The sequence below is a fragment of the Magnolia sinica genome, chromosome 13 (assembly GCF_029962835.1).
Source record: "Magnolia sinica isolate HGM2019 chromosome 13, MsV1, whole genome shotgun sequence".
Taxonomy (NCBI): Eukaryota; Viridiplantae; Streptophyta; class Magnoliopsida; order Magnoliales; family Magnoliaceae; genus Magnolia; species Magnolia sinica.
The window spans coordinates 16590641-16609333 of record NC_080585.1 but is presented as its reverse complement, the minus strand read 5'-3'; the positions used below and the strand labels follow the sequence as shown (position 1 = coordinate 16609333).

At 39.3% G+C, this 18693-nt stretch overlaps 1 protein-coding gene across 1 annotated transcript; it reads right to left on the bottom strand.

Moving 5' to 3' along the window:
• Positions 1-571: 571 nt before the first annotated feature.
• Positions 572-10173, bottom strand: LOC131222983 (uncharacterized). Its single transcript, XM_058218250.1, has 9 exons — positions 9971-10173; positions 6667-6743; positions 4822-5050; positions 3813-3967; positions 3631-3676; positions 3083-3174; positions 2037-2133; positions 1309-1365; positions 572-1011 (listed from the first exon to the last, which is right to left on the bottom strand). The coding sequence occupies exons 1-9, from the start codon at positions 10124-10126 to the stop codon at positions 802-804; spliced, it is 1119 nt and encodes a 372-aa protein (XP_058074233.1). The 5' UTR covers positions 10127-10173; the 3' UTR covers positions 572-801.
• Between the last annotated feature and the right edge of the window lie 8520 nt (positions 10174-18693).

The following is an 18693-nucleotide window of genomic DNA, read 5'->3' as shown; positions in this document are numbered from 1 at the left end:
CTATGGTAATTAATTCTGGTGATGGCAATGATGAGGACAAAGATGACTACTAGGATGATGATGGATTGTCTTGGGGTGGCAACTCTGCCACTCATGAGGAGACTTGGTAGCCTGTAACATATCCTTCATGCAATGTTAAGAATCTGTTGGTTTTATGGTGAGTCAGTATTGCTTGGTGGAATAGCATGGTATCTGAAAAAGCATTGGATACCAATGAGACAGGGAAATCACATCCTCCCAAAATGAAATTTTGGCACCTTGCTTTGTATCTACTTCAATCTGCAAAGATTTTGCCCGTATTATGTTTGTTGAACTAAAAGCCGAGATTTTATTTTTTGTTTTTTGTTTTTTTCATACCGATGAACCTCATCATCTCCTAATGATGCCCAGGGACCTGTCTCTTAATTCTTCTCCGTACTTGCAATAACGTGCCTTCATAAAGCTTCTTTCATTGCTGAGGCGCATCACCACCTCGATAATTAGGCCCATTTACTGTTATTTAATTGACTAACACTCTTCTCTGTGTGTGCGCACGCGAGCGCGAAAAAGAAAATAAACCAAGAAGCAGAGAAGCAGCAAAAACTGTACACTTTTAACTGATGTATAATATTCACAGATTGACAGAAGGTGGTATTATGACCATTTTAATTAAGCATGCAACCCTTGCTTTCAGGGTGCTCATAAGAGGAAACATGCCTTTTAAGAATGCCACAACCATAGAGATTCTGCCATTTGAGCGAGTCAGCCATCAAGCTATCTTTTTCCACTACAGTGAGAGCTGATTGGCAAGAGAAACAATAGCTAATTACTTTGGAAACGTTGTACCACGTGACCACTTCGTGAACACGAATCTGTAGTGGCAACTGTAGCTGTGGCTTTGGCTCCAGAAGCTGCTACATTTGGACCAATAGGACCTCCCGATACAGCCCTACTCGATGCATGAGGGTGCTGAACTATGATCAGAAAGTGATCCGCAGAATTTTCGACACGGGTGGATGGACATGAAGTTGGCTGCGCAGTTCAAATTCAAATTTCAGTACTAAAGACAAGTCTCTAGCAAGATGGGAAATAACTACATGCATATTGCTCATCTTGCCACTCAAAGAAAGGAAGGAGTAATCAAACTTGAGTGGGTCATTTTTTTAAAAAGATATGAACAATTTATATTGAGTATCATCACTGACAGAAGAAGCATTAGTATTTGGATTAAGAGAGGTTTTCCATGGGATAATAGAAGTTTCGATCCTAGTTTATTGAAAGAATTACAAGAAAGGGCAGAATGAAATCTGCTGGAATTAAGTGACTTACCACCCCAATGTGCCATTCATGTGAAGCCAAATCTTTGAAATCCGCAGCGTCCATCTCCTGAGACATTAGGAGACAGCATTGTTACGTTAGATAAATAGGAATTGCAGACTCACATGAATGCATTTAGGTATCTGAGCACTTGGAATTTCTCCTTTTGGATGGGATTGGATTTTGAAGTTGCAGTTACATGTCAGTAAAATCATGAATTGGCATTGACTAATTCATGAATCTTATCTTTGATAACTGTGACTAATCTTCATGCATGTGAAGCAAATCAAATTCTTACACTGACAACCAGATCCATAGCTCAACTGGCAGACTGAGTGGAGATACCTCGTTCCAACACTTGAGGTCTTGGTATCGATCCCTAGCGGGGGTGGCTAACATGGAGTATGTGTAACTAAAAAATAAAAAATAAAAAATCTCACACTGACGTGCACATCTCCAACCTCAAATAACAACATGGTGGTTCATGAGAAAGCAATAAGACATGAACAATCAAAGTTCTTTAAGATCAGTATTTTCAGGAGTAGTTTATGATCTTATATTAAGCGGACCCAAGTGCATGCACATCTTCATGCATGCGAAGCAAGCAAAACTCTTACAGATATGCATGTATCTCCTACCTCGAATAAGAAAATGGTAGCTAATTCTGTTTCATGTGAAGCACAATAAGATATAAAACAATCAAAGTTGGAGCAAGGAAGATTTCAAGGAGAGGTGTATACAATGCTGTAGATAGGAGGTGCTTTTCTCTCCACTTTGGATTTCAGAGTCGGCATGACGGAGAACTGTGGCGACACTTCCTGTGACCTGAAAATCCATCTAAAGAAAGGGAAGAATTGGAACCCAATTTAAGAAAAATGTTAAACAAATGGCACAATAAGAATGTGAGCAATAGAACTGATTATATAAAGATACATTTGGGGGTCTTTGCCTCTCTGGAATCTTAAAGGGGTCATGAATCTGTTTCTGAAACAGATTCCTGGTGGAAAAATTCTATGTTGTTAGGAACTGGGAAAGCTATTATAAGGAATCCAGGTTTTTATTTTTCTTTTTGTGTTTGGCTAGAGGTGATGGAGAGGAGAGGAGAGGCCTTTTTATCTTTTTAAAAAATATCACAGTAGGATGAGAATCCATTTTCCAAAATTCGTGCAAGCTATCTTCAAGCTGGTAAGCATAAAATGGGCAAATATTGGGAATTGGATTCCCACAGGAATCATTTTCCACCATTTTCTAATACCGAAACATACAAATTCAGCCCCTCAATAATGGAATCTGTTCTCCAGGGGCTCGATTCCCAGCAGCCAAACGATCCCTTGGGTGTTCGAGCTTCCCAACACAGACCAGATGTGCTATATCCAAATCACAAGCGAGACAGGCTCAGACCTTCCTGCTCTTATCTCAGTAGTGATTTAGGGTGGAGGAGAAGTGGGGAAGTGGAAGCATGCATAATGTGGATTCCATTTCCTGTGCCAACCCAAAAAACAAGTGTATTGTATCCACCATGGAAGCCCCAATGCAATTCAGCAGTACACGAAAATCATGCCTGGTTCATCAATCAGATCCTATGAAGGATACATAATGATCAAACCTTGAACATGTCGGAGATGAAAATAAAGGCTTGCAATGGGATATCTGAGGCTTCTTGTAAATGAAAACATGCAATTCAACCATTAGCAGCTATAACACACATAAACATTTTCATGATCTTTGAATATGAATACATCAGTACGATATGCACGTTGTGAAATGGCATGTTTCTAGAACATACCCAATGTATAGGAAGATACAGAACTGCGCCCATTCACGGACTAACAACCAGAGCCAGTAATTATCTGTTGTGCCGTCCACATTCATATATATCTGGTATCAAAATGTCAAAGAAATCCAAGTATTTAATAAAATCTTTTTAAATATTTATCATAGATGTACCATACGATGCTCAATTGAAAGGAATGCCATTTTTTCGCTAGACACAGCAATGTTACAGGTGGACCCACCCTTTTGTAACTTAACCCATCAATCTGGCTGCCTTTTCATGGGATGCGTCATGCCATTGTCCCCCCGAGAGATGATTTTCTGCATCTCATGGAAATGGACAAGCACCACCCCCGATCCACATTTAATGGGTCCCAATCAGATGATGGTTAGGATCATCATATGAGAAGATTTTTGGTTATCTCATCCACCATGGGGCCCACCATATGAATGATTTGGATCACTAGAAGGCGGGTGAATGAAAGATCCAACATTTGCATATTTCGTCTTTATCATATGATTCACATTCATGGGGATGCTGAAGAACCAGGGGTCCCATACCATGATTTCAGCCGCTGCGATTATTTGCATTGCGCCTTGGAACTTCCTGAATAGGACAAAATAGAAACTGCATCAATGTCAAAATATGCAATTACTCTCTTCTATGGCTACAATGCCACATGATAAATACTCCAATCTATCTGTATAAAATAAGCAACGTACTTAAAATGTATATGACATACTTGAACATAGTATACTTTGTATGCATGGCATCATGCATTTCTTGAACGTCCTCGTCTTCAACAAAACTCAGTTGTTCACGCAGTACTAAAAGATTGCGGGCTGTATGTCGGAAGATCACATAAAATGATATGAAATAATTAAACAGCATCAGCACCTGGATTAGAAGAAGTTGAATGAGTTAGCTTCTCCTAGAACAAGCAAATAAGCACATAACTAAAACCCATAACCAAAACAAAATGCTACCAATTCCATCCAAAGTTCTAAAACTTGTTGAATTGACTCAAAAGTTGGCCAAGTTTTGAGTTGAATCACCATGAAACTCGCTGGCGAGCTTGACTCAGTCGAGACTTGGCCAGACTAGTCAAGTCAGCTCACTCACTGGGTTGACTCAACGTGACTCTGCACGACTCAAACTGAGTCACTCACTGGGTGATTGCTTTTCTTTAAAAAAAAGAAAAAAAAAAAAAAAGGAAAAAAAAAAGTGCAGAATATGAAATTTGAACCCTTGACCATTTTTAGAGAGTCAACCAACTCTACCAACAAGCCTTGCACTTCAACTATGACAATATATATCATTTTTTTATATTCCTAGCCTATTAAATAGGTAAATATTTTTTAAATATTCTTATTAATTTAATAATTAAATATCGAGTTGAGTCAAGTCAGGTCTTCGAGTCAAACCGACCCAGCTGGACATAGAGTCGAGTTGAGTTTTTGGGTTTTTGAAATGATTCAATCTAGTTAGTTGTCAGCAATCTATCTCCGTACATGTGGCGATGTGTATAGGATCCACACAAGGACCATTCATCTTTGGACTGTACCCCAAAAATCATAACTGTTGATCATCCTAGCAACCTATTGGAGGACTTATGGTCCATTGCCGTAGGGCCCAACAGATGAATCGTCTGATTTTTTGCATGTGTTGGTGTATGGATCTGGAGTATGTGATAACTAAGACATAAGAATTAAGCAGCAGCAAAGGGATTATGGGAACTCATGGACACTCACAGTGAAGTATGGTATGGAAGCTTTGTAACCGATAAGAGTCAAGTAGAGAGCACACCCAAGTGCAGCTGTAGTACGCCGTTCCGATACTGAAAGACGCTCACACATGATACAGTAACCGTGTGAAATGAGGAGAAAGGACACAAATGAAGCTGTCTGAAAGAGAACTCCAGTTACAAACACCCCAAACGACATCCAAAGAGAGCATATCTGAAGATTGAAACATGAAAACCTGCAAGAAACATGCTCAATAACATTCACAGAAGGCTCTGAAAACAAGAAAAAGAAATAGAAAATGCCCTTTATGAAAGCTCACAGCCAATGCTCAGTGAAAGCAGATGCGAGGAATGTGAAATGCTGGTAAATTATCTGTATTGCTCTGGCTTCAGTTGTGCATGGACATATATCTCAACTTCTGGCCACCAAAAAGACTTGCTTACACACCATTGGGGATAAGCCATGGTGAAAAAAATCACATCAACTGGATTAGCCCAACCTTTTGATTGTCGGCCAACTTTAAAGAGCCATCTATTTTTATGAACCATTGCTTGGATGGTTAGAATCATTGAATCATAGAACCAAAGTACTTCTTTGGGACATAAGAAATTCATAGTGTGGCCTATTGAATAGTGATTTCAAGATGATACTTTGAACTATTTTATTTCTTGGATTGATCTTGACTGCCTTTTTTTTATACTACTCTGTGTGTGTGTGTGTGTGTGTGTGTGTGTGTGTATTTCTCCATGGCCTGCCCCAGTATGAATGAATGAACAGTCCAAATCAATGATTGATGGCGACATGTGTACTTAAAAGTTTTGTGGATGTTAGCATTCCACCCGCGCCCCCCCCCCCCCCATAAGTTAAATAATGGATAATTTTAGAAAGAAAATGAAGAGTTACATCACGAAGAACAAGATTAAAGGTGTTTAATATTGATTATATTACCTTCTATTGATGCCATACTACCAAGGGCAATATATCATCATGCGGCTCATGTAGTACATACTTTCAGATGAATATATGTTTGCAAACGTATTGAATCCGTGGATCATGCAGCTCATCTGTGTTGAAAATAACTTGAGAAAAACCCTATATGGTCATGTTTATCTTAGGTAGCATTTGGGCATACTGCCAAATCCTGGTCAGTAGGATGCTTCTGAGGCACCATCAATGCACTTGGTGTTCATGGCAGCCAGGAAAACACAATTGGCATTGAGTAGGCAAGAATTTTCCTGCCTCAACAACCCCGACCCAAATTACGTTAATGTACGAACATTAAAGACCTATTCTCATCTCTACCATGTTTTGGCACTAGCGGATCTGGCATGGGGAATGGCGGACACCTGAATGACCTTAACATCCAAATAGATGTACTTAAATACGTAAAAAGTTTAAGTTTTATAGAGTGCAAGGGTCTGTTTGGGTAATTCAAATCCCAACTCAATAAACCATCTTCTTCATTGACTTGCAGAAATCAATAAGCAATTCCAGCTACACTTACTAACACCAATTGTGCTGGAAGTATGAGAAAGTCATTCTCCATTAAAAAAAGAAAAAAGAAAAAAGAAGAAGAAGCTAAGAACCTGTTTGGCAGACACCTTAAAATGAGTTCATCTTAGTTAATAGTAATTATGTTTTAGAGACCGTGATTGTTGGTAATCAAGAATAATTTAATCCTTACCAAAAAGAAATACAATCTCTAATACACAATTACCATTAAGCGTCTATGAAACAAGAACTAAATAAATAAAATGAATCTCATTGCAATATAGTAGTGATATGCGAAAACAAAGCCACATGATGGTTTATAAACATTTCACTATTTATGAGTATTTAGCGAAAACATACCAAAACAAAAAGGACAGTGCCAATTGCAAGACTTTAATTGACGGAATCGAAGCCAGCGCCCACTGCAGATTGTTCGGCTGCAAGAACACCCATATAAAATCATCATTCCCAAAAAAACAAAAAAGGACGTTAACTATGAAGCCTATCAAACATAAACAGAACCTAATTTAGCATTTTCATGTTCTGTCAAGTAGTAGTGCCTGTGTTGGTGTGGACTCCAGATTGAACTGGTTCCACTAGTGTGCCAGGCCTGGCATAGTGACACCCTACTCGTGAGGCATACACATCAGAAATGAAGCAACATGGAGAAAAGAATACTTGAAATCGAAACACTGACACACCCACCCACCCCCACACCATGATTTGCAAAACACTGAGAAAAGGAGATAAAAGAAAAAAAAAAGTTTTTGAACAGTAAGAAAAGAGAACTTCAAAACAAGGTTTATACTCGAGAGTTGCATGCTCTCAAAAATATTTAGAGAATATTTTCTTATAAAAAGCGGTGAATTAAGTAAAAAAGAAAAGACTGGTTTGAGTCACATTACAATGTCCTATCTTGAAAGTGATATTCACTACCTACTGATAATCAAATTGGTCGGTAAGAGGGTTAACAGCAATTCTGCCTCCAGGATGAGTAGGACTGGGAATGGGCCAGGTGGCCCATCGAGCTTCTTGACGTCGCTTGCCTTGGGAAGGGCCAAGGCCCAAGTTGTCAAACCACTAAGTAAACTGGCCAGGCGAGAACTCAAATTTGACAACCTTTTCAAATTAAGGCCGTGTGTGAGCGTGGCTTGACATTTGTGACCCATTTATGGCTAAAATGGACTAGCCCATGGCATGAATTTCGGGTGCAATAGATAACCGGGTCAGGTTCAGGCCCAGCCAGTTGCCTTCTATATCAATAAAGAGTGTTGGTTTAGTGACCATAACATCATAGCCTGTGGTCATCTGATGCATATTGGGCCTACCCTCAGTGATCAGAATTCAGAACCATTAATTTGGTGCAATCCACTACTGATGGACTACCATAAACGTTCAATTAATGGGCTTTACCTTGTTGAATGCGTGGTTAGCAAAACTCTGTTTTAAACTCTGTATTTTTTAAATTCCTCATGTGATTGGTTCAAATTTTAGAACTCCATATATTTCAGAATAGGGGGAAGCTGAATTGATTATTTTTTATTTTTTATTTTTTTAAAAAAATTTAAATTTTATTAAAAAAGAAAAAGAAAAAGTGTTTGAGGACAATTTCAAAAACAGATATTGGCGGTTGCCATCCATTGACAGATTTGAATAAAATTAAATTTGTTAGTGGATACAGATCGTGTATATAAGAACTACTTGAAAATAAATGATTTAAGAGATGGAAAGAATGAAATGAACACACCATTTGATTACCTGTGCACATTATTACTCATGCAAATTGAAATCTATCCACTTTAGTTTAAGTTTTGTATTTTAATCTTATTTATACACAATGTACATATAAATATATGATATATGCACATATATAACTGTTTTTTTTTTTTTTTCCCATTCTCCATCTTTTGAAGTTTCCGTTTCTTTGACTGAATTTTGTCCTCCTAATGATTTGAATTAAGCAAGAACATTTCCTGTGATGTTTTGCTATATTCTTTTTTCACCCAACTATTTTGCAGGACATGGTGGGCCCTACCAGACATCTAAACCACCCATTTCAGAGGGGAGGTGAAAATGATCAAAAGATAACATTATTGAGATGTCGATAAATGGGAATTCATTTTCACTAGCAGTGGCAATGGGCTGGGCCAGCCTTGGGTTGGCCCTAGCCTGGCCCTGATCCTAATTGGGTTGAAAAGGCCAGACCATTCTTTTCGTAAAACAGGATTAAATGGTAAGGAATTGTATTAGATGGGATTAACACCATTATTGCACAATGATTGCATGTCTGGAAATGTAGTGGTATTTGGGCCATCCAATCCCATGTTTGGGATAAAATTCTTGCAATGGGAAAAACACTGGATTAAGTAAAATCCCATTGGTGGACCATGGAATTGTAATCAACGAACCAAATTCACAACAGATGTCAATCACTCATACACGTATATAACTAAAATGTCATATGTATAGGGCATGTATGGATGGACGGCATGGATAAACACACGCATCAATGTGGAGTCCACAAGTGTAGTGGATTTCAAAATCTATGGAAATCCCGCATAAGACCAAATGCAATTCCATCCCACCTAATCCCAACCCTTCCCATCCTCTCCAAACACCGAGTGGAATTTGCATAGGACCAAATGCACCTAATTCCATCTAATACCATGCTCCAAACGTCCCCTAAAAACCACTTGATGATTGGACTGGGCCACTGAGCTGCCCGAGCATGGCCATCCCTAATTTTTATCACTTTTTAAAAACATTTATAAATTCACATCAGAAACCAAAATTCCACGTTCGTCAAGCAAAACAAATATTCGATAAAATTATATTATGCTAATTTTCAAAGTTATTTGATACTCCATCAGAGTACAACTGTTCATAAATGTGCCTAGAAAGAGAACCCACACATACTATAACTCAAATTACACCGTTCAAGTTGTCGCTCCAATTTGGATCGGTCATTAAAATTTCACTGATTCGATAGCCTAACCTGAAAGTTGGCCCAGATGGCTGCACCCAAAGGATCCGACAGTCAACATGATCCTGTGACCTTCACAAAAGCCGAAGATGGACGGTACACGTCCATTAGTCCACCTAACCACTATGGAAGAAGAGAGGGTCTGATCGCCCCTCCGATTCTATGGTTAAGATGGCCCTCAAATTACGATCAACGGTTTAGCTCGGCTACCAGGTGGGCCAGATGGGCAGTGGAATCACGCGTGGGACCCATTAGTGGTTGCCCACAAGTGGGCCCCACGGTCCCATATCCAACGTAACCAGCCTATTGGTGGAACATCCAACGGACGGCTAGGATTAAAAGAAAAAACTCAATGTGCAAATTTAGCAAACGAATTTCCATCGATCAGAGGTTAGGATTGCTCAGAGAATCTCACTGCAAGCTTAACATCTAGCTACGGTTCCGCAGTCCAGACCATTTAATGAGCTAACGCGTATCAACCATGGCACTCTTCCGGAGTATCATATAATTCCCGTCTCCAAGAAAAACCAAGATGACTTATCAAGCAACGTATCGGTTGTGTGTGCCTGCTCGCGACACCGATACGATACTTGCCCAAAAGAACACTACAAAAGAGATAAGAAACACGAGATATGTCCCGTAACGTTTCCGAGATGAGAAATTGGGAGGGAAAATAAGAACCTGGAAGTGGCGTTTGCTCCAGGTGTTGAATGTCCATGAGAAAGCAGTTACGAACCAGATGGCAAGGAAACCGAGATAAAGAGCTGGTAGCGGCCGATACGCTTCGTCCACGGCAGTAGCGCCTGGTCCGGTGAAAAAACCGTCCGAAACCTCCATTCCAAGGAAAAATATCGGAAATCCTTTCTCCTTTTTACGGTCTATGGAGATGCGGAAATGAGATAGCGGTCTGGCCATAAATAGGCGAGGAGAAAAGCTTTGGTACTCTGGCAGAGTGTGATGGATGATAGGCAGTCACTTAGTAATTACTTGAAATTTGCACACGTGGCATATAAGTAATTGTATCAAACCGTCCGAATTATGGTATCCATGAGTAAGTATAATAAAGAAGAAAATGAAGATTATTCGAATATTGGATTATCGGATTTGGTGGACATTGATTGGACAGCTGAAAATGAAAATTATCCAACGGTTCACAAACAAGTGGTCACGTATCAAAGGTTAAGATTTTTCGGACAATGTGTTCTTAGGATTGTCTTGGAGAAAGTGGGTTACAAAATCTTGTCGGTTTTAGTTGAGTTCATATATGCTGTGTGCAATTTGAGTGCCTGTGTATCAAGCCTCATGCGCAGCACGAGGGCTGTACATCGAGCCGAGCCGAGTATCGGGGTGGGCCAAGCTGGTCTTGACTCGTGCATGTTATACTCAAGCTCGACCTCACCCTCGAGCTCAATATTGAAATTTGGTTTGTTTGTCAAAACTTTCGATTTGTGCTAGTGATTCGAATCGAGTCAAGTTTACCTCAGCAGAGTAAAGAAAAGAAAAGGAGAGAACAAAGACGGGCTGGCTAAGATATTTTAGTAAAAGTTTTTAAGTTTTAACTTTTTAAAAAAAAAACTTAAATATATATATTATATATATTTAATATCAATATAATACATGTAATATATATTATTAAAATATATTACTCGAGCCGAGCTCGAGCTCAAGTTCAAGCTTTGGGCCGAATTGACTTGAAATACACCATGGTTGAACTTGGCTTGAGCTCAACTCCAGCTTTAGTAAACAAGTTTGACTCGCATTAAGTCGGCCTTTCAAACTTCGAGCTGGGTCGTGCGAGCTTTTCAAGCTAGCTTAACTCGTGTATAGCCTTAATCACGAGTATCATATTATTCCCCAATAGGCGGGCTTCTCTACGGAGTTGGAATTAATGGCTCAGCTCGGCTCAGCTCTTCACGATACGGGGAATTACGAAAGTAGTCCTGTTTTCATGTCCAATGGACGATAATGTCCCTGCTGTTTGATAAATGAGAGAATTATGTTATCAACGACTCGAGGCTTCCCATTGTAGACTCGGGTTCTCAATCCTCACAAGTGGGGTAGTTATTATGTAATCCAGACCGTTCATCTGCTGCTTCCTACATTATGATCTATATTCCAAAATGTTTCCTCTGGGAATAATCCTAACCTCTCAATTCGTGGCCTATAACCAGATGGTTGAGAAGACAAATACAGTAACGGCCCAAATTCAACTTAAAAATTTCGTGGGCGGCTAGATCTTCAACTCTGCGAGAATTTTGGAGCATCGTCCATCCATGATGAGATGGGGTAGACTAACAATGTGGATTAAGAACCATGGGCCCGAATTGTGTGAAACAGACACCGGAGTAGTTTCCACTGTACTCCACCTGAGGATATCGATAGATTACTCTGGTTTTCCAGTTTGCACAATGATTTACTGATGAGGCCGGTCATCCACTGCAAAGCCTTCCATGGGAGTCAAAAATGTCTTACCAAAAATCAATCTCTCTCTCTCTCTCTCTCTCTCTCTCTCTCTCTCTCTCTCTCTCTCTCTCTCTCTCTCTCTCTCTATATATATATATATATATATAATTCATGAAAAAGCTCCATGCTTTATAAGAATACTATGCCCAATTACACATGCAGCAAAAAAAATACAAACGTAGCATTTATAAGTTAATATAACCGTCCATTTGGTGGACCGTAGTTTAGATGTTTTAGCAGAAAATGATAGCTTGATTAGTTCATTATTGATAATTAATTGTCGATAATCTTAACTTATCATATTTGTCATTAGCTTAAATGGATTGTTGATCTTTATTATTGGTTTGCTTGGATTGCTCATCTTTAATTTCAATATACCTACATTATAATTAACCATCTTTAATATCTGCCTACTCAAAGTTTGTTTGATTTGATTGTTCTTCTTAAATTTCAGCCTAATTAAATGATTTGTCTTTCATATCAGCGGCCATTTATAGTTAATATTCACCTAATTGGGTGTACTTAGACTGACGAAGTATGATAGACTTCAATATATCATGCGCTTTGCAGGCTTAGACAAACTTTGATAGAATTTGATGCATGCACTTTATGTTCGACATGATTTAGTAGACATCGATGCACTTTGACAAATATTAACATATTTTGACATTCTTCACAAGGGCTTTGGTAAACTTCAATATACTGACGAACTTAAAAATATTAAAGTCTGAAGAAGTTCATCAAAGACTATTAAAGTTTGTTAAAGTCTATCAAAGTGGCTGGATGTTTGTCGAATTTTATCTAAGTATTTATAAATCCTGTCAAAATCCAAGTAAGTCCTTTTAATTGGAGTGAACTTAAAAATAAATATATAAATTAAGTTAATATTGAAGTTGAACAATTAGATTCAACTTATTTTAAACAAATTGTTAGATGAAGTTAATTTTAGATATCAAAAGTTTAATTCCACACAGATTAAAGATGATAAATCCATACGGACTTATAATGAAGATTGACAGTCATATCAGGCCAATGTCAAGGATTAACATCCTGATTAAGCTAATAATAAAGGTGAACATATTAGTTACAATGATTTTTGTGATGAACAATTAGGTTAGGCAATAAAGAGAATATGTGGTTGTCCATGATAAATGAAGACTCTAAGACGTGAGCTCCACTAAAAACTAAATGAACATCTAATAAACCACTCCAAAATTCATGTACGTGAGTCACAACCCTTTCATGTCACAGATCTTTAAAATCGGTCTGTTTGGATTGTTCAATTCCAATATTGGGGAATTTATCCCGTTCTTTTTTAAAATATGCCCGACTGGATCGTTCTCCTTTAATATTGGGCTAATCAAACCCCTCTACTTCTATATAGGCTTAATAAGGTTGTTTAAATTCAATATTAATATAATTATATTGACTTATGTAAACTTCTACAATGAACTTTGAAGCATTGTAGTTGGCAAATGTTTGTTGAAGTATGTTGATGTTCATCCAAGTATGTCGGAGTATATGAAGTTTATTGATGTCTATCAAAGTATGTTTATGTTTATGAAAAGACTTTGACCAATCTTGATGAATGGTGATAAACTTTGATGGCCTTCAACACACTTGAAAAACTTCAATGGATAAATAGGGTTTAGATTTTGATGCACTTTAACACACTTCAGCGTACATCAGTGTACTTAAAGCCTGTCGAAATTTATCATAGTTTGTTAAAGTTTGTCAAAGTCCTTTGAAATTCATTGAAGAATGTCAAAGAACATTGACGTCTATCAGAATCAATAAAAGTCAATCAAAGCTTGTCAAAATTGCATGAAATATAGTTCATGTACGTTTGGTTAAAGTGATACTTGAGATGAAGACTCCCTAATGCCTGTATTAAAGTTGAACAATATGACTTGACCGATAATTAAGATAAATGGTTAAATTAAGTAGATATAAAATATAAAATGTTTAATTTCACTTATATTGAAGATAATCAACCCAAATGAACTCATAATGAAGATCGACGGTCCTCAATTGGCGAATATTGAAGATAAACACAATAACTAAGTCAACGTTAAAGATCAACATATTGATTAGACCGATTTTGGTTAAAAGATTGAGAGATGTTTGAGATAGGTGGAGAGGGAATTGGAGTGGTGTTTAGGAGGACTTAAATTATTTACACATATTTTAGGTGGGTTCCAACTCATGGTTCAGTAATAGACACAATGTATTTTAACATTAAGGTCATGGATTTGAGTGCCCACGTGGAGTGTGTAAAAGAAACAAACACCAATTTGAGATAGTGCATAAAACACCACGATATTGCATACTGAGATCCACTTGGTTCATTAGGTTTGCTCCTCGATAATAAGACTTGCTATGAAAATTCAGCCATATCTAAAACTTAAGTCAACCGCACCAAAACATACAATGGAAATGGACACCAAACATAGGTTTGTTTTTGGAGCTGCCATGATGTGTATCCTCCGTCAAACACATTCAGGGCTAATGTACTGAAGATCCATTAAATCATCACTCATCTAAAACTCATGAGGGCCGCACCATGTGTACTTAGAATTTTTGAGAGCAATGTTTCCCATCATTCCCATTTGTGTGAACTTAAAAGAGTCCAAGGGTAGTTCCGTCTTTTCCCGAAGTAGTAAGGTCAGTCACCAACTCTCGTAACTCGTAAGTCAGACCTTCCACCGTATACACTGAGGGTTTTTTTGTCATTCTACCGTCTGTTGGACTACCCTTACGTGTAGTCAAACCTTCCACCCTACACAGCCCCAACTCGGTGGACGCGGTTTGGCCAATGACTCTACCACTAGCCAGGTGGCTAGTGGTCGGTGTTCTGTGGGCTCCTCCATGATGTATGTGTTTTATCCACGTCGTCCATCCATTTTAAAGATTATTTTAAAGCTTTTTCCAAAAAAAAAAGAAGAGGAAAATCTAAAACTCAGGTGGACCACACCACGGGAAAACAGTAGTGATTGAATATCCACCATTACAAACCTCCTAGGGCTCAATGTAGTGTTTATTTGACATCCAACCGGTTGATTAGGTAGTAGAGACCTGGATTAAGGGAAAAAAATAAAAATAAACATCAGCTTCATCCAAAACTTTCGTAGCCTGCAGGAAGTTTTTAATGGTGGGCATTCAATCAACACTGTGTGGTCCACTTGAGATTTGGATGTAACTCATTTTTGGGATCATATCATAAAATGATCTGAAAAAAATTGACGGATGACATGGATGAAACACATACATAATGGTGGGGCCCACATAGCACTGACCACTAGCTATTGGCTAGTGGCAGGGTCACTAGCCAATCCGTTTCCAACTCGGTGATCAGATTCAGAACTGCGCAGCTGGTGGGCTCCACTCTGCATGGTCAAGTTGCAATTATCAATACACTCATTGCACGTTAAGTATCAACCATCAGCCTTCCTATCATAGCCATCCATTTTTAAGATATGGTGGGGCGACATCCAATCAGAGGTGCTTATGCAATGTGGGTGCTTCACAATCAGGCCCACCGAATGAACTGTTTTTTTCTATCACGGAAGGTCGGCCCTCATGCCGGGTATTAGGTTCTACAAGTTAAAAGGATAAAGATGGTGCTTGCGGTTTATAGGGAAGAGTTACTGCTCCGGCAGAGCATGATCGTTTATAGACTTGCACTCGGAAATTGTACACATGGCCTCTGTTTAAAATTGAAACTAAACCATTCAAATCATGGGACCCACTCTAGATAGGTAATTGTGCCAAGATTGGATTTATTGAAGGAACCTAACCACTGATCAATGGAGATTTGTGGTGGAATTCGAACCATGACTTCTACTGACTATTGGATGTGCACGCAATCGACTAGTTTGGAAATTCAGTGTAACTTCTAGGATATGGCCCACCGAAATAGGGACCACGAATTTCACGGTTGGATTTGATCAAAACGTGTTACTCATGTGAAATTTATGAGTGCATGTGTATGAATAGTTGCACTCTCCCAGAGTACTAACGCTTTCCTACCCAGGAAGAACGGCTTACGTGCATGTGTCATGCAATGGAACCTATCCTTGAAATGGGCAGGGGAAACGAAAGAACACGTGTCTCGTGTGTGAGTCATGAGCCGTTCGAGAGTTGATACTCGGGCGAGATTCATGGAAATATACTCGTCATTGAAAGATTGTCAGGTCCTGCGAGTGTTGCTTCCAGGATATATTGGGGAGGTGGCACACGCACCATCGCGGCACGTGTACGCGAAGCTCATTCATCAAATGGTTCCGTCCGTCGCGATACTTGTACGAGAGAAATGGACGTCTAGAGAAAACATGACGGATGGTCATTTATCAAGGCACCAGCGTTTCGTTTGTGATGAACGGACCAGATTGTTTATGGGAGAATCGGTGAAGACCACTCGATGAATGGCATTGATGTCGTACGTGCAGGGATAGGTTGCGCGAGTCCTCTGTATAAAGTTTTCAATCTCTACTCGCGCCTCTACTCGCGCCGACCACCACCTGCAGCTCATGTATACGCCACACGTGTTCTCATGGCACACGGGTACGAGATCCAGTCCATTCATCAGAACCATACCATTATGTAGAAAGCCTGGCCTAAGAATCAGTTCAGTACAATACTCACGTGGACCACAGTTATCTAAATAAATGCACGGCTGTGAATAAATCGGCCCAAGTTTTCCGACCCATTGACCTGTTTCTAATACCATGGAACACCTGCCGACCTCTTATTTGTTGAAATCCTGCGAGAACATCTACGAGGCAAGACCCACCTGATGAATGGCTTGGATATTGCACCTTTCTGCCGTTTAGTTTTCTCGTACACGCGTGTGGGCTTGGAAAAATCCTTCGTTATACACGAGAGGGTCTAAAATCTAAAGTCCAATCGGTTGAACGATAAGTTTCCGTCCACCCGCTAGATAACTTCTAGCTTATCATATGCACGAGAAATCCAAACCGTCCAATAGGTTGGCCCCACCAATGGGAGCATCTTATCCAAAATTATACACCATAAAATATTAAATGATTTACACCATTAAAAGTAATACCAGCCGCTGAAAAATAACAAAATATAAGTTTTGTACATATAATGGCTGGATGGGACTGGATTTTGAGGAAATTGATCCTCATGGTGGGTCCATCCTATTGGATGGCTTAGATCTTGCACGCACGTAACTGGTTGAAAGTTATTCTCTGAGTGGATAGTAACTACTAACTTGTAGTCCATGATTCTACGGTGTGCCTTGCATGTGGTTGTACGGTGGTCGGTTACGGATTGTGTCCTTGCGTGAGCAAATACACACACATTAAAAAAAAAGATAAAAAAGAAGAAGAAGCACATGACCAAATGACCAAAATGCCCTTGAGACACATCATCGGCTAAATGCAGTAGGTTGCATGGATATCCAACAACTAGTTTTAGGCGGGTGATGTAATGACTTTAAAGCGTTCAAACGTGTAAAATAAAAAGAAGTGAAGGTTTGGGATTTAGGTGAAGGACTCTTTGAATTTGGTGAACAAACTCACTACATTTTCCTTCTACGTACGCCTACTCTAAAATTCCAAATGCTAATCTTATATAAATACATGTGTCGGAAGTGGGGGGGCCCACACGTTCTCTGATTAGTTCACATAGGTGGTGGGGCCAACAAATTGGAGCATTGTACTTATTTTCCCTTTCGGGTGGACCACCTATGTGGCCAACATGCCACATTAGTGGGCTCTTCCGGTTTGTTTAGTATAGGAGCTGTGATGGTTTGGGCTAATTCATGGTGGGTGAGCTTGGGTTAGAAAATGTTGGCCATTTAAGTAAATGGGCTGGGTTCAGGTTGAAGCCTACCCAAACCGACCCATACATATAGCTTATCAAGAGGTTTGGTCAGATGACCTGACCTGACCCAGCCCAAAACCCAAACCAAATTAATAAACAATAATTAATAGATACATACACATTATGTATGTACCCGGGCCTAGCCTACCTTTAGCTTCATGTTCTATTCTTTAAAAATATGTTTGGTCCACTTACACCTGTGTTATTAATTTTTTGTTTCTTTAAAACACAGTGACACAGCCACCCACTCACACCATAATTAGATTTCACCACAATGGGTACTTGAACCACTGATCTCTTGTTGATACTCTTAGGAGTCTACCACCAAGGGACGAGCATGCGTCTTATGTTAATTTAGAGATTATATTAATATATTAACTTGGATATTTCAAAATTCCTTTATTCCAAATAAAATCAAATCTAACAAATTGGTCATGTGAGGTGTATTATCAATGTTATTGTTCATCATGTGGGCCCACTTTCAATCTCCACCACCTATCATGTGGAGTGCACATTTGATGTGGACCGTCCATCATGTGGGACCCACCTTTTATGTGGCTGACCTTGGATGTGGGCCATTCATCATTAAAGGTTGACCTTTGATCTGGACCGTCTATTATGTGGGGCTTAGGCCATCCATCATGTGAGGTTCACCTTCAATGTCCAGTGCCCATATTGTGGAGCCCACTTTTGATGTGGCATGTCCATCTTGTGGGCCCTGCCTTTAATATGGGTCGTTCATCATGTGGAGCTTGTCTTGGATGTGGGTCATTCATCATTAGCTTTTGATGTAGACTGCATATTAGGTGGGGCCCACCTTGACGTGGGTCATCCATCACGTGAGTTCACAATCAATGTTAATTTCCATTACACAGGGCCCACATTCAATGTACACGGCCCATCATGTAGAGCTATCTTTGATATGGATCGTCTACTGTCTAGGCCTCACCTTCCATGTTGGTTTTGGAAGCAGATTAGGTGTGGCCTCTGCCTCACCCAAGATGGTGTAACCCTTACCCAGGGTCCACCTTGATGTATATATTCTACATCCACTCCGTCCATCTGCTTTGCCAAACCAATTTTGGGCATGA